This window comes from Loxodonta africana, chromosome 16 (assembly GCF_030014295.1).
Source record: "Loxodonta africana isolate mLoxAfr1 chromosome 16, mLoxAfr1.hap2, whole genome shotgun sequence".
Lineage (NCBI taxonomy): Eukaryota > Metazoa > Chordata > Mammalia > Proboscidea > Elephantidae > Loxodonta > Loxodonta africana.
In genome coordinates, this window is record NC_087357.1 from 19,614,872 (window position 1) to 19,630,078 (window position 15,207).

Genomic DNA, 15,207 nt, shown 5'->3' on the forward strand with positions numbered 1-15,207 from the left:
AGGTTCTAATAGTCTATACAGTAAATAAATTAAGGAGGAAAAATATGGCACTGTAGTATTAAATTAAACAATATGAAATTGGTTGAACATAACAAATATTGAATAGATTTCCTTGCTTGCTGTATAGCACTATCACTGCTAATAATTATAAATTGAGCATCTCTACTGAGCTTTGGACATTTAGAATAATCCCAAGGGTGAAATTCATTGGTGGTATTTTGCCAAGTTTAACATTCAAAAAAAAAAAAAGTTTTTTTTTTTTTTTTAGGTATGCTATTACAGAAAAAGTTTAAGAACTTTGTTCCTATTCAGGTTCTGAAAATGACTGATTGTGTTGCCTAGGATATTCACTTTAACTCATGGGGTCCTACTTTTTTTCAATAATAAATAAAACAGCATGGGTGATAATACCAACATCTATAAATTAATTACTCCAACTCAGGTGTTTTCAAATAATAGGCCATTATTTCTTCAGAGGTAATAGCACCACTGAAAGTATTGGCAAAAAACAAGGCTCCAGGAATTGATGGAATACCAATTGAGATGTTTCAACAAACAGATGCAGCACTCAAAGTGCTCACTCATCTATGCCAAGAAACTTGAAAGACAGCTACCTGGCCAACCGACTGGAAGAGATCCATATTTATGCCTATCGAAACAAAGGTGATCCAACCATATGCAGAAATTATCAAACAATATCAGTAACATCACACACAAGTAAAATTTTGATGAAGATCATTCAAAAGCTGCTGCAGCAGTACATCAACAGGCAACCGTCAGAAATTCAAGCAGGATTCAGAAGAGGATGTGGAACCAGGAATATCACTGCTGATGTCACATGGATCCTGAGTAAAAGCAGAGAATACCAGAAAGATGTCTGCCTATGTTTTAATTGACTTTGCAAAGGCATTCGACCGTGTGGATCATAACAAATTATAGGTAACACTGGGAAGAATGTGAATTCCAGAATACCTAATTGTCCTCATGAGGAACCTGTACGTAAATCAAGAGACAGTAGTTTGAACAGAACAAGGGATACTGTGTGGTTTAGAGTCAGAAAGTGTGTGTCAGGGTTGTATCCTTTCACCATACTTATTCAATCTGTATGCTGAGTAAATAATCCGAGAAGCTGGACTATACCAGGAAGAAAGGGGTATCAGGATTGGAGGAAGACTGATTAACAACCAGCGTTATATATATGACACAACCTTGCTTGCTGAAAATGAAGGGGACTTGAAGCACTTACTAATGAAGATCAAAGACCACAGCCTTCAGTATGGATTACACTTCAACATAAAGAAAACAAAAATCCTCACAACTGGACCAATGAGCAACATCATGATAAATGGAGAAAAGACTGAAGTTGTCAAAGATTTCATTTTACTTGGATCCACAATCAACACCTACGGAAGCAGCAGACAAGAAATCAAAAGACACATTGCATTGGGTAAATCTGCTGCAAAGGACTTCTTAAAAGTGTTGAAAAGCAAAGATGTCACCTTGAAGACTAAGGTGCGCCTGACCCAAGCTATGGTATTTTCGATTGCCTCCTAATGCATGTAAAAGCTGGACAATGAATAAGGAAGACCGAAGAAGAACTGACACCTTTGAATTGTGGTGTTGCCGAAGAACACTGAAGATACGATGGACTGCCAAAAGAACAAACAAATCTGTCTTGGAAGAAGTACAACCAGAACGCTCCTTAGAAGCAAGGACAGTGAGACATCATCTTACATACTTTGGACATGTTATCAGGAGGGACCGGTCCCTGGAGAAGGACACCATGCCTCGTAAACTATAGGGTCAACGAAAAAGAGGAACACCCTCAGTGAGATGGACTGACACAGCGGCTGCAACAACGGGCTCAACCGTAACAACTGTGAGGATGGCGCAGGACCAGGCAGTATTTCGTTCTGTTTTACACAGGGTCACTATGAGTCAGAACCCACATGACAACATATGCTTAGAAGGAGTCCCTGGGTGGCAAAAATGGTTAAGTGCTGAACTGCTAACTGAAAGTGTGGCAGTCTGAACCCCCCCAGAGGCATCCTGGAAAACAGGCCTAAGGATCTGCTTCTGAAAGGTCACAGCCTTGTAAACCCCAGGGAGCAGTTCTACTCTGCACACCAGGTCACCATGAGTCAGAATCGACTCCACAGCACCTAACAGCAACAATCCGCTTAGATGCTATTTAAAGAAAATGTCACCGAGGCTAAGGAAAAAAACAAATTTAAAACTCACTTTTATTTAAATGAATGGTTAATGCTGAAAGTTTTTCAAAGATAAATCGCACTACCTTATGTCCATGATAAACATAAAGCAACTTTAGTCAATAACCTATAATGTGATTTCCAAACATGTTTTGGTCAAGCCCCCCATCAATAAAAATGCTGGCGCATGTACTCACCATACATGTGTGTTCATTCATTGATTGGTCTTTCATATGCTTGTACCACCATTAAGTATTTAATTCTGGCCTGTCAAGAGCCACACACATTTGTATGTATAAAACCCATTGCCTTCGAGTTTATTCCAACTCATAGTAACCCTATAAGACAGAGTAAAACTGCCCCCAATAGGGTTTCCAAGGAGCAGCTGGTGAACTTGAACTGCTGACCTTTTAGTTAGCAGCAGTAGCTCTTAAGCACTGAGCCACCAGGGCTCCATTTCCTATGTATGGAGGATTCAACAAGTCAAGATCACAGGCTTACATTCTAGAGGGAAAAGAAAACCCATATCCAAGCAAATAAGTAAACAAGCAACATCATTTTATCCAGTGTGTTAGAATAGAAGTAAAAGGGTACTAGACTACCTGGAGGAGTTCATTTTACATGGCAGTGGAGTTACTGACACAGAGAACTAGTAAGTTCGAAAGCCACAACGTAAGGTTGAGTTGGGGATATTTAAGAACAAGCAAATTAAGTCATTAAAGACTTATAAAAATAGCTGCCATATAAATTTGCAAATGTTCTAGAATCTAATACTGGGCTGTATTGTCTTCACTGCTTATTATTCTATTCCTAGACCAGTACCATGCTCATCTGTTACAGAGTCACAGTTAGACTGGATATTTACCACTACACTTCTTTTTCGTAATTTTACTGAATATTTGAGAAAACAGTATGATTTTCTAATTGTTTAGATCCTCTTTTTATTTCCTTTAACATGATTATTTTATTTTATTCATATAAAAACAACTCTTTGGTTAAATATGTTGCTAATTTCTCTTGCTCTAGGTTTATCACCTGAGGTTAAGAATATAAGCTCTAGACCAGACTGCCTAGTTTCAAATCTGGTTTTGCTATTTCCTAATTGTGTGATGTTATACAAATTAAACTCTTTATATCCCTGTTTCCTCATATAAAAGACGGGGACACTATGTGTCCAATACATACTCAATTAGCATTATCGTTATTTTTAAGTTAGGTGGTTATTTTCCACTTTGGAAGAAAACTATGTTGTATTTAATAAACGTTTGAGTCTACCAGAGATGCTACAGAAGAAAGGCCTTGCAATCTACTTCCAAAAAATCAGCCATTGAAAACCCTATGTTGCACAGTTCTACTCTGACATACATGGGGTCGCCATGAGTCAGAATCAACTCAACGGCACCAGGTAGATAGTTAGGATATACTATTACATACCTGTAAGAAAAATAATTGTCCACAATAAAAATATTATGGGTGTTATGACTTGTTTTATGTACAATCATTATCAGGCTATGATAAGAAAGGCAAGCAGGGCCTTCATTAGCCCATTCAGCATCCTTGTACAAATAAGGAACTATTACCACTTGCTCATGGCAGATACAGCCCCATATAGGGTACATGACTTTGTAAGAAAAATCAGAACAGGATACCAGCTCCCCCTTCTCCTCAGCAGGGTACAAACTGCACAACTCTACTTGGTAGCTTGGTGGGAGGTTTTCAGGTGATTTTTCTTTTCTTCCTTAATATTTTCTGTTTTGTTTGATTATTTTTACAGTGAGTCTGTTATTCACATAATCAGAATAATATAGCTGGTTTATTATGAAATAAATGGATTAAATATTTTATCCTTGTTCTAGATTAACTCAATAACAATTTTTTCTCTCAGCTATTTTCAACTACTTTCTCATAATTGTGTTATTTCGTCCTTCATTTTGAACTATGCTAAAATATTAAATAATCCTGAAATAAATATCAAAAAATACTGGGCTATAAGCTTCGGGAAATTTAATAAAAACACCGATAAATCAAAGAATGAAGTTAAAATGTTAACAATGAGAATCATTTGTTTTGTCAGCTAATCATCAATTCATCATGTTTAAACCAAAACCAAACCCACTGCCGTAGAGTCAATTCCAACTAATAGCGACCCTGTAGGACAGGGTAGAACTGCCCCATAGAGTTTCCAAGGAGCACCTGGCAGATTTGAACTGCCGATCTCTTGGTTAGCAGCCGTAGCACTTAACCACTAAGCCACAAGGGTTTCCAACATCATCATCATGTTTGCCATCTGCTAAAATATAAAAAGTTAGATTCTCTGTGCTCATGAAGGTCACCACTATCCCAATTATAAATGGACCAATCAGGTCCTACTTAAGCAGTGACTTATAGTCAATAGTTAAAAAGCCATATAAACTGCAAATAACAAAATACAGCATATTTAGTTTAAAGCAGTAAAAATTTTCCATTCAGTTTTATAACAAAAAAGAGAATTCCATAAAATTGAGGGTTTATTCTTTTTTTTTTTTTTTTGCATTCATCGTTTTCATAGCATTTTAAGTAATCAAATCGAGTCTAAAATCTGTTTTTTAATACTTGTTGGAAATATTATCTGGCATTTATCATAAAAAGAAAGAAAAAAGCCAGTAAATAATATCCTTGTAAATAATGTCTTTCAGTCCCAGGCATTAAAATCACTAATTAAGTAAATCAATAATAATTAAAGAGTTTATGACAAGACAAATATACAAATATTTCATTTTATTAGTAATATAAACTGAGGTAAGATGAGTGGCAGAGGTGAGCACCGAATATCAAAGTAGGAATTAAATTCCTCTCTATCAAAATTTTTTTTTCTATCAAAATAGGCAGTGTTTTATCATCAGAAAATTCCACCTTGAACTCTAAACAGCAACAGAAGAAATTCAAAATGAAACAGTAATTAACCAAGAGTAAAAGTTGAAATAAACCAAAATACGTTGGACTATTTGGAAATAAACTAAAACACTATAATCAGTGGTTAAGACATTGCATGTCTTTAAAGAATTAACGCAGTTGTGGCAAAAGCACACAATTGCTGAAAGCGGCTTTCTGAAGGCTACTCCTTGAGATATACCATGAATGTAACATTTTCACAGACCAGTTTAAGGCTTAAGGTTTTCTTTGTTATAATTGTTATCCTACTTTAAAAAATCATTTAAGAAAAAAAGAAACTATACTACTTGGTGACTACTACTTTTTATATTATTTTATCAAGAATATATTAAGAAATTCAGGGTTCACAGGGGTCAATCAAATTAGATAACATTGCTAGAAAAAACTTTTTTTTTCTATGTGAGACATGACAGTTTTCCAATACATTCAGTTTTTGGTATTCAAAGGAAAACTCAATGGTGCATTACTTTCAATTAAGTTAAAATCACACTGCCCTCAATTACTTTAAGTTACAGTTGTGGGCCTACATTTTAAATTTTGATCTAATCTCTAAAATCTGGATAGTTTCCATTAATACTATTACAAGAACTACTGGTCTTTTCTTTTTTTAAATACCATTCATTTCCTTCAACTGTTAAGGTTTAAAGGTCTCAAAACAAATGACAAGACTGCCATCTAGTGCTTTACAACATTTCTAAATATGGCAGTCACCAGCCACATGTATCTGTTGAGTAACTGCAATTAAACCAAAACCAAACCAAACCTGTTGCCATCGAATCAGTTCCAACTCATAGGTCATAGCAACCCTATAGGACAGAGTAGAGCTGCCCCTTACCGTTTCCAAGGAGTGCTTGGTGGATTTGAACTGCTGACCTTTTGGTTAGCAGCTGTAGCTCTTAACCAGTACACCACCAGGGTTTCCTGCTGCAATTAAACTGGTTCACATTGAGATATGCTACGAGTGTAAACAGAAACCCTGGTAGCGTAGCAGTTAAGAGTTACAGCTACTAACCAAAGAGTTGGCAGTTTGAATCCACCAGACGCTCCTTGGAAACTCTACGGAGCAGTTCTACTCTGTTCGATACGGTCACTAGAAGAGTTGGAATCCACTCAACGGCAATGGGTTGTTGTTGCTGCTGTTATAAGTGTAAAATACATGATTTTAAATACTTCGTACAAAAGAAAAAATACAGTAGAACTTTTACTAAAGTACAAAAGAACTTGTACTAGCTTCCTCAGTACAAAAGAAAAAAACCCACCTCACTGATTTTTTTAATACTGTTTACATGTTAAAGCAAAAATATTTTGAATGTAAGGTAACTATATTATATTCTTAAAATTTCATCTGTTTACTTTTTTAACACAGCTACCAGAAAATTTAAAATTACATATGGGGCTAACTCACGTAACATTTGTATTTATTTATATATTTATATATTTATATTGGACATTACTGTGAGAAGGCTAGAAACCCTGGTGGCATAGTGGTTAAGTGCTACGGCTACTAACCAAAAGGTTGGCAGTTTAAATCCACCAGGCGCTCCTTGGAAACCCTATGGGGCAGTTCTACTCTGTCCTATAGGGTCGCTATGAGTGGGAATGGACTCGACAGCAGTGGATTTTTTTGGCAAGAAGGCTCGCCTAGGCACCATAGGGTGCTTAGCAGCACTTCTAGCCTCTATGCACTAGATGCCCTTAGTATAAAACTGAACGAAAAAAATAATGAAAAAGAACCAGACCCAGAGATTTTAGGTTAATTCAGCCAATGTTTAAAGCTCACATAACATTTTCTAACTATTCCTCTTTTAAAAAACAACAGTAATCCTCCTGAGTTCATTTTTTAAAGAAATTACCATAATTACATAATATGAATACAGAAAGGGAAAAAAACTAATAGGTACAGTCAAAAACCATTAAATTAGCAAAAAGTGCTATATTGGCATAAAAATAAACAGAATAGAGTCCAGAAATAGAGCCACACATATACAGACAGGTGATTTTCCACAAAGGTGCAAAAGTCATTCACTGGGAAAGGACAGTTTGTTAACCTGAACATCTGGGTATCCAAGTGCAGAGAAAAGGAGCTCTGGGATCCATACCTTATAATACAGACAAATATTAACTCAAAATGGACCACAGACTTAAAGGGAAAGCCTAGAAATATAGAAGTTCTAGAAGAAAATACATGGGGCTATCTTTGTGACCTTGGGTTAGGCTAAGATTTCTTAGATATGACATTAATACCACAATCTATTCTTTAAAAATTGATAAATTAGACTTTGTCAAAATGTAAAAGTTCTGTTCCTCAAAGAGCAACTGTTAATAGGGTGAAAAGACAAGCTACAGACCAGGAGAAAAATACCTGTAAATCATATATCTGACACTGACAAAGGACTTGTATCAGAACACTGGCAGTTCTCTGGGTTACAAACGTCCAATTTATGACAATCTGTAGTTACCAACCAATCCGTGTAAAACCTAATATATCAAAATTTCAAGGTACATACACTGGTTTGTAATAATAAATGGGTGCTACTTTTACTTTGCGACACACATCAAAACATCACTGTCATTATTACTGTATTATGTTAAGATGTTTTAGTGCATCTGGAAGTGTTTCTTAAATGATTTTTACACACTCTGTACTAAGACATACATCTGACTGACTCATATAAGATACAAACCGTACCTAGCTGTCTGACTTATGTACAAATTCAACTTAGAACTCATTCATAATTCGGGGACTGCCTATACACAAAGCACTCTGAAAACTCAGTAATAAGGAAACAAAAAATTCAATTTAAAAAAATGGACAATTAATTTAAACAGACACTTTAAGATATACATATGACAAATAATCACATAAAAAGATGGTCAACATCACTAGTCATCAGGGAAAGGTAAATAAAAATGACAATGAGATACCACTGCATATCGACTACAACAGCTAAAATTAAAAAGGCTAACTGTACAAAACATGGAACAGCTGGAACTCACATGCTGCTGGTGGAGATGTAAAATGGTACAACTACTTTGAAAAACAATTTGGTTGTTTCTTAAAATGTTAAACATACACCTACCATATGATCATTACTCAATGAAAGCATCTGTCTGTAAAAAATCATCAACTCTTTAGCAATGGACAAAACTGCCCCCTGCAAAAAAATCTATCACTTAAAACATTCCATTTGTTCAAAAGTTCATCATAATGAAAAAGATTACATTAAAATCCATGTGAGTTTACTCAAGTTCTATACATTGTTTTGTTTTCAGAATAAGCTCTATTGCTATTTTACTCTTCAGAGTAGAAAAAATACACCAAATAAAATTAACAGAATATACCAAAAGAACATTGCATTTCTTAGAAATGTATATAAAGTTGTATTATAAGATTTAATAAATGGAAAACTGTAGCATATTAATGGCAATATCAGTTATGCAAGATGACTTTTATTATATCTGTGTCAAAAAAAAACACTGCAGTCAAGTCTACAGGACAAGCAGAACTGTCCCATAGGGTTTCCAAGGAGCAACTGGTGGATTCAAACTGCCAGCCTTTTACATGGTAGCCAAATGCTTAACCAGTACAGCACCAGCAAGAAAAAAACCAAAAAACAGTTGTCATCGAGTAGACTCTGACTCATGGCGCCCTTCTCCGTGAGCCACAGGATTTCAAAGGCTATGAATGTCGCCAGGCCTTTCTTCTAAAGCGTCTTCGGGTGAATGTGAACCACCAACTTTTCAGTTAGTAGCCAAATGCTTAGCCATTTGCACCACCCAGGGACTCAAAATTAATGATACAAACAACTTATTAAAAAAGAAAAATACACAAATACTTACAGTAACATGTTCCTCTAAGTGGATTACCAACATAGCGGTTTTCAGAGTCACATCTGTAGAAATACAAAAAGTCATTTATTATTAAACAATGCAATTCAAAAATCTCATCTTTTCCTCAAGCAAAAAAGTATTAAACTCTATGTTAAAACATCTTAAAAACAAATCGAAAGTTGTAAAAAGAAAAAGCTTCAGAAGAATTAATCTATGAGTGAGAGAAGAAATACATGGAGAAGAAGAAAATAAAATACAAGAGAGGGATAAAAGGTATGTGGCAAGGAAGATAGGATAGGATTATAATAAGCACAGTGATGTGGATTCTTCCCCAAAAATGTGTGAAGTTGAAAGGATGGATAAAGATACAAAGTTGTTTTTAGATAGGGGAAGATAACTGAAGGAGTTCATAAATCCACATCATTTTCTTACTTGTGATACTCTTTGAACTTAACATATTTTTTCCAAGTGTCTGCACCAACAAATCTATACAAAAAGACACCCCCTCAAAGTTTTCTCTAAATCAACCAACCCAAATAAAATAAACTACCATAGGCTAAATTCAGGAGCTCAAACTTAAACACATGTATGCTGATAATAAAAAATGAAACAATATATAAAAATTCAAACTTCTGAACTCTAAGTAAAATCCAATACATCAAAAATCTAGTCAGCCTGCTCTGACAGGGATCATAATAGAGGGTTCCAGACAGTGCTGGAGAAAAATGTAGAACAAAATTCTAACTCACAAAAAAAGACCAGACTTATTGGCCTGATAGAGACTGGAGAAACCCCAAGAGTATGGCCGCATGACACAACAGCTCAGTAATGAAGTCACTCCTGAGGTTCACCCTTCAGCCAAAGATTAGACAGGCACATAAAACAAAACAAGACTAAAGGGGCACACCAGCCCAGGGGCAAGGACTAGAAGGCAGGAGGGGACAGGAAAGCTGGTAATAGGGAACCCAAGGCCAAGAAGTAGGAGTGTTGACATGTCACAGGGTTGATAATCAATGTCATACAACAGTATGTGTACTAAGTGTTTAATGAGAAGCTAGTTTGTTCTGTAAACCTTCATCTAAAGTACATTAAAAAAAATCTTGTCAGCTCTAGGAGTCAGAGGAAATCATAAGTATTCTCTAAATTTCTGAAGTTCACATTTTTCAATTCTTGCTTCCATAATAAAATCAAACTGACAAGTGCTTAACAGAGATACAGCTTGGTTTTCTGAAATGCTACTTCTTGGAACATCTGCTAAAACAAGTTATTATAAAATGCATACATCAGGGTAACTGAATAAAGTAACATAATATTTGAATTATAAGTACAAGTTTAAAGAAATGAAAGAGGCCTTCAGGTAATGTAATTTTAGTAAAGCTCATTAGAACAGAGAATTTTAATACATACATGTTTTATTTAATCAAGGGACAAACAGCAGAGATCCATACATGAAATAACCAGGTTACAGTTTTCTTTATTGTACTTTAGATGAAGGTTTACAGAACAAACTAGCTTCTCTTTAAACAATTAAAAAAAAAAAAATAGGACATATACTATTTTGTGACATTGGTTACCAACACCATTACGTGTCAACACCCTCCCTTCCCGACCTTGGGTTCCCTATTACCAGCTTTCCTGACCCCTCCTGCCTTCTAGTTCTTCCCCCTGGGCTGGTGTGCCCCTTTAGACTTGTTTTGTTTTATGTGCCTGTCTAATCTTTGGCTGAAGGGTGAACCTCAGGAGTGACTTCATTACTGAGCTAAAAGGGTGTCTGGGGGCCTTACTCTCAGGGTTTCTCCAGTCTCTCAGGCCAGAAAGTCTGGTCTTTTTTCTGCAAGTTAGAACTTTGTTCTACATTTTTCTCCAGCTCTGTCCAAGATCTTCTATTGTGATCCCTATCAGAGCAGTCAGTGGTGACAGCCAGGAACCATCTAGTTGTGCTAGACTCAGTCTGGCAGAGGCTGTGGTAGTTGTGGTCCATTAGTCCATTAATGCATTTTTCAGCCATGTGTTTGCTAGATTTTGTTTTCATTCAAAAAAAAAGTTTAAGAATAATCATTTTTCTACACTAACTACAAAATTAAAGTGGAACTATGGTAACCCCTTAGTACCCTCACTTTACTCTCCATAAAACAAAGGAAATTTGAGGGAAGATTTTCTGTGACTTCTCCAAACACTGCTTTTAAAGTTTGTGACATGTAGAAGTTTTCCAGGTTTAGAAAATGAAATACTCATTATTGCTAGGTGAAGCATTTCAGAACATGATTCATATAATTTTGCTCCTTCCTTCTGACTTGCCTTCTCAAATCCCATCACTTTGTGCCAAGTATATACACATACTAAAAGACTGATTTACATAACACTATAATTTCTTTTTCTGTTGCAAGAATTAACTTGAGTTATTGTAAATGGGTATCTAATATATTAGTTTTAGAATAGGCAAGTAGTCAACATAATATTCTCTCCATTGCTATGTACAACATTCATTCCCTGCATGTCTTCCTTGCTCAAACAGCTGGCTTTCAAAGTTCTAAAACTACTAACTTTGATAAATGACAAGGAATTTCAAGTGCTTTTTAAAGGATCATGTATTGATTTTAAGAGGTCCAAGATACAAATCCATTTCTCCAATCTGTACGTTATAAAGTTTTCATCTTGGTTAACTAATATTTAGTTTATCAAATTACATACTTTTGTATTGGAAATTATTATAATATGCTTATGTTCAACGTGATGCAGTTTTTACAAAGAAAGGGTTAAATTTTAGTTGCTCCAAACCATAAACATTCTTGGAAGAATGAAATGATATATGTGTTCCTGTTTAGGAGGTAACTTTTGCTAACCTTTATTAGTCAAAGCTTATAATTTTAACAGAAATAAAGGATTTACACTACCTTGGTAAGAATTAAAATGAGAGGACTCACCAAGCCCTTGGCAGTGTTTAAGAATTACATTCTCTCTTAAATTTCAATCACTCAAAAAAAACAAATTAGAAACATTTTCTAAAATAGTTTATAATAGCCAATAATTAACAAATTTTTGTAAATACTTTATAAGAGTTAATTTTAAGCATCAATAATCTCAGATACTATTTAAAGAACCATCAGTGTCTACAAACAATTAATGACATAAATAGTCCTAAAGGAAACATAACAATGAAAGTTTAGGAAATAAATTCAACCCGAAAGACATAAAGTATACATAAATAAATAGAAAGATTTCCCTTATTCTTCATTAGGTCACCACAACAGCATCGGGGGGGGGGGGTCAGTAAATCTTAAAAACAATCTTTAATTTGATCCAATAAAAATTCCAGTGAACTTTTTATGCAATGAGAAAAGTTGATCTTCATGTTCACATGAAAAATAAACAATAATGGTTTGAAAAATATTCAAAAGGAAGCACTCCGAGGGAAGCTAGACTTAAAAGATACTAAAACGCACTCCAAATCTCTATAATTAACAAAGTGTGGTATTGGCAAATGAATAGAAAGACCACAGGCTAAGAACAGAAAGTCTAGAAATAGGCCCAACTATCATATACTGAAAATCTGGTATGTTATAAAAACAGTATTTCAAGTCACTAGGGTAAAGACGGAAACCCTAGAGGTGTAGTGGTTAAGAGCTATGGTTGCTAAACAAAAGGTCAGCAGTTTGAATCCACCAGGCGCTCCTTGGAAACTCTATGGGGCAGTTCTACTCTGTCCTATAGGGCCGCTATGAGTCGGAATCGACTAGACGGCAATGGGTTTGGTTTTTTTGTTTGTTTTAGGCTAAAGGTAGTCTTTTTAATAAATGGTGCTGAGAAAACTGGGTAGTCATTTGGAAAAATATGTAATTAGATCTAGCCCTCACATTATAAGCAATATGAAGCTCTAAATGCAAAAAATAAAACTTAAAGCATATTGGAAGAAAAGATGGGTGAATTCCACCATAACCTAGGTATAATGAAAGGCTTTATAAGCATGAATAAAATTCCAAATGTAATTTTTAAAAAAAAGTTAACAAATATGACTACATAAAAAACTTTTTCATGGCAAAACAAAATGCCATTAGCAAAGTTGAAAAAATATATGACAAACTGGGGGAAAATATTTGCAACATATGTCACAAATAAAACAGCTAAAATCCTTAATTTATAAAGAATTTTCCAAAAATGAAGGAAAAAAGACCAATGATCCTATAGAAAATTTTAGAAAAGACATGGACAATTCACACACACACAAAAAGATATAAAAATGGCTCTTAACCATGAAAAAAAAGTTCAGTTTCACTCATAAAAGAAACATAAATCAAAACTACCCCAAGATACCATCAGGTTGCCAAAATTTCAAAAGCATGGTAATATACTCTGTTTGTGAGGCCATAGGAAAATAGACATTCCTGCACACTGATAGTGGGAATACAAAATGGGACAACTACTACTGAAGGGAATTTGGTAATATCTAATAAAACTATATGGGAATTTATCCTTCAATAGAGCAATTCCACTTCTAAGAATTTACTCTGAAGATAAACCTTCAACTGTATGAAAATACATTTATGCACAAGGTTATTCTCTGCAGCATCATGTCTCCTTTTAAAATATTGTCATAGTACAGCTACTTGCCCCTCAGTTCTCCTAACTTGGCCACTTAATTCTTCAAAGTTGGCAAGGGAGAAAGACTCTACAGCAAATCTTCTAGCCAGACATGACACAGCATATTCATGGAAGTGACGTATAATTGTCATAAGTGTAATATAATCATGGGAGTGATATTCCATCACTTTTGCCTTTTTTTTTTTTTTGCAAGTCCTGCTCATGCTCAAGGGGAGAGGACTATACCACAGTGTGAATATCAGAAGCTAGAGACCACTGTGGGTCACCTTAAGGTTGTATACAAAACTTTTTACCATAAAATGTTTCAATATAGTCATTTGAAATATAAACATGAACTACTAATCTAACTTCTATAATAAAAAAATAAGAGGTTAAGCTATTTGATCAAGTTCAAACTCAAATTAGAAAAGGTGAAGAGAATGTGGAGGGAAAAATGTAGATAGGAACACTAATCCTTTAAATAGCTGCATATTTCACTATACAAAGTATATTAATATTTCTGAGTTGTAAGCTAAATAATATTTTTAAAATTCAGTCTTTCTGTATAAAGATTAGATACAAACATTAAAAGCCTTCAGAAGTCTTCTGCATGACTTAATTAAAAAAGTAACATCAAAGTATTTCTGTGTCTAAGCAAAGAGATAATATCTTCTCTTCCTCCCACTAAGCAAACAGCCGGAGCTTTTTAGAAAACAGATTTAGGCTGAAATATTTATTAGGGACTTTGAAAAGGTATATAATGTCATTAAATGGTACCTAAATAATGGCCCCATTTATGTAATGATCACATTACATTATAAACTTCTTTTTAAAAACAAACAAAATATAAAATAATTCTAAGTTTATAAATGTTAAAATTGTTTTTCTCCCTGAGGCATCTATAATGCTACTGATTAAAATATTTAATCCAAAATATATATATTTTTTCTACTTAGAATCTAAAAAAAGGAGGACATCTAGTTACAATTTGAAAATATCATTACATGATATTTTCAGCTGAGAGCCATTAAATGAATTTTTATTTTTAAGAGAAAATATGGAAATCATACACAAAGTGAAACATATGTGCTTTTGCTTTGTTTTTCCTCTAAAGAAAATCATAAAAAATTCATCTCCTATGAACAAAGATATGATATTAAGGAATATCATGGTATCAACATTGCTACCAAACTTCTAAGACAATCTATCATTAAAAAAAAAAAAAAGAATAAAAACCCAGACATGAAGTCACGGTAATCTGCTTTGAATCATCTTTTTCCCTGAAAATGATTAAGTTACTAGTGCCAGGCACATAACAGAATTAAATCCTCTTTGGAAGAAGATTTTATCCCAGGTTTCAAATGATCTATAAATAGATTTCGCAAATATAGTATCCAGTTTAAAAAAAAAAAAAAAAAACAGGCACAGATAAGAAAATAAGAACAAGAGCCAGCAGAAACAAAGGACAATGAGAATACAGCCATGGGTATTCAGAAATTGTCTAGGAAAAAAAAAACGATTTTTCTGTAACAGATAAGATCAAGAATCTAGTCTGAAAAAATTTAAAACTATAAAAGAAAAAAATAAAAATGCAATAATCAAAATCAAAAACTGGATGGATAAGATCAACAGCAAATTAGACACAGTAGAAAAGAGA

General features: G+C 34.4%; 1 protein-coding gene across 2 annotated transcripts in view; it reads right to left on the reverse strand.

The window, feature by feature from the left end:
• ATRNL1 (attractin like 1) overlaps nucleotides 1-15,207 on the reverse strand; it is a 697,793-nt gene that overhangs the window by 489,228 nt on the left and 193,358 nt on the right. For both annotated transcript variants that reach the window (XM_023546681.2, XM_003409111.4), the window contains one exon: nucleotides 8,982-9,034. In XM_023546681.2, the coding sequence (XP_023402449.2) occupies nucleotides 8,982-9,034 (53 nt within the window). The remainder of the gene's footprint in view (nucleotides 1-8,981; nucleotides 9,035-15,207) is intronic.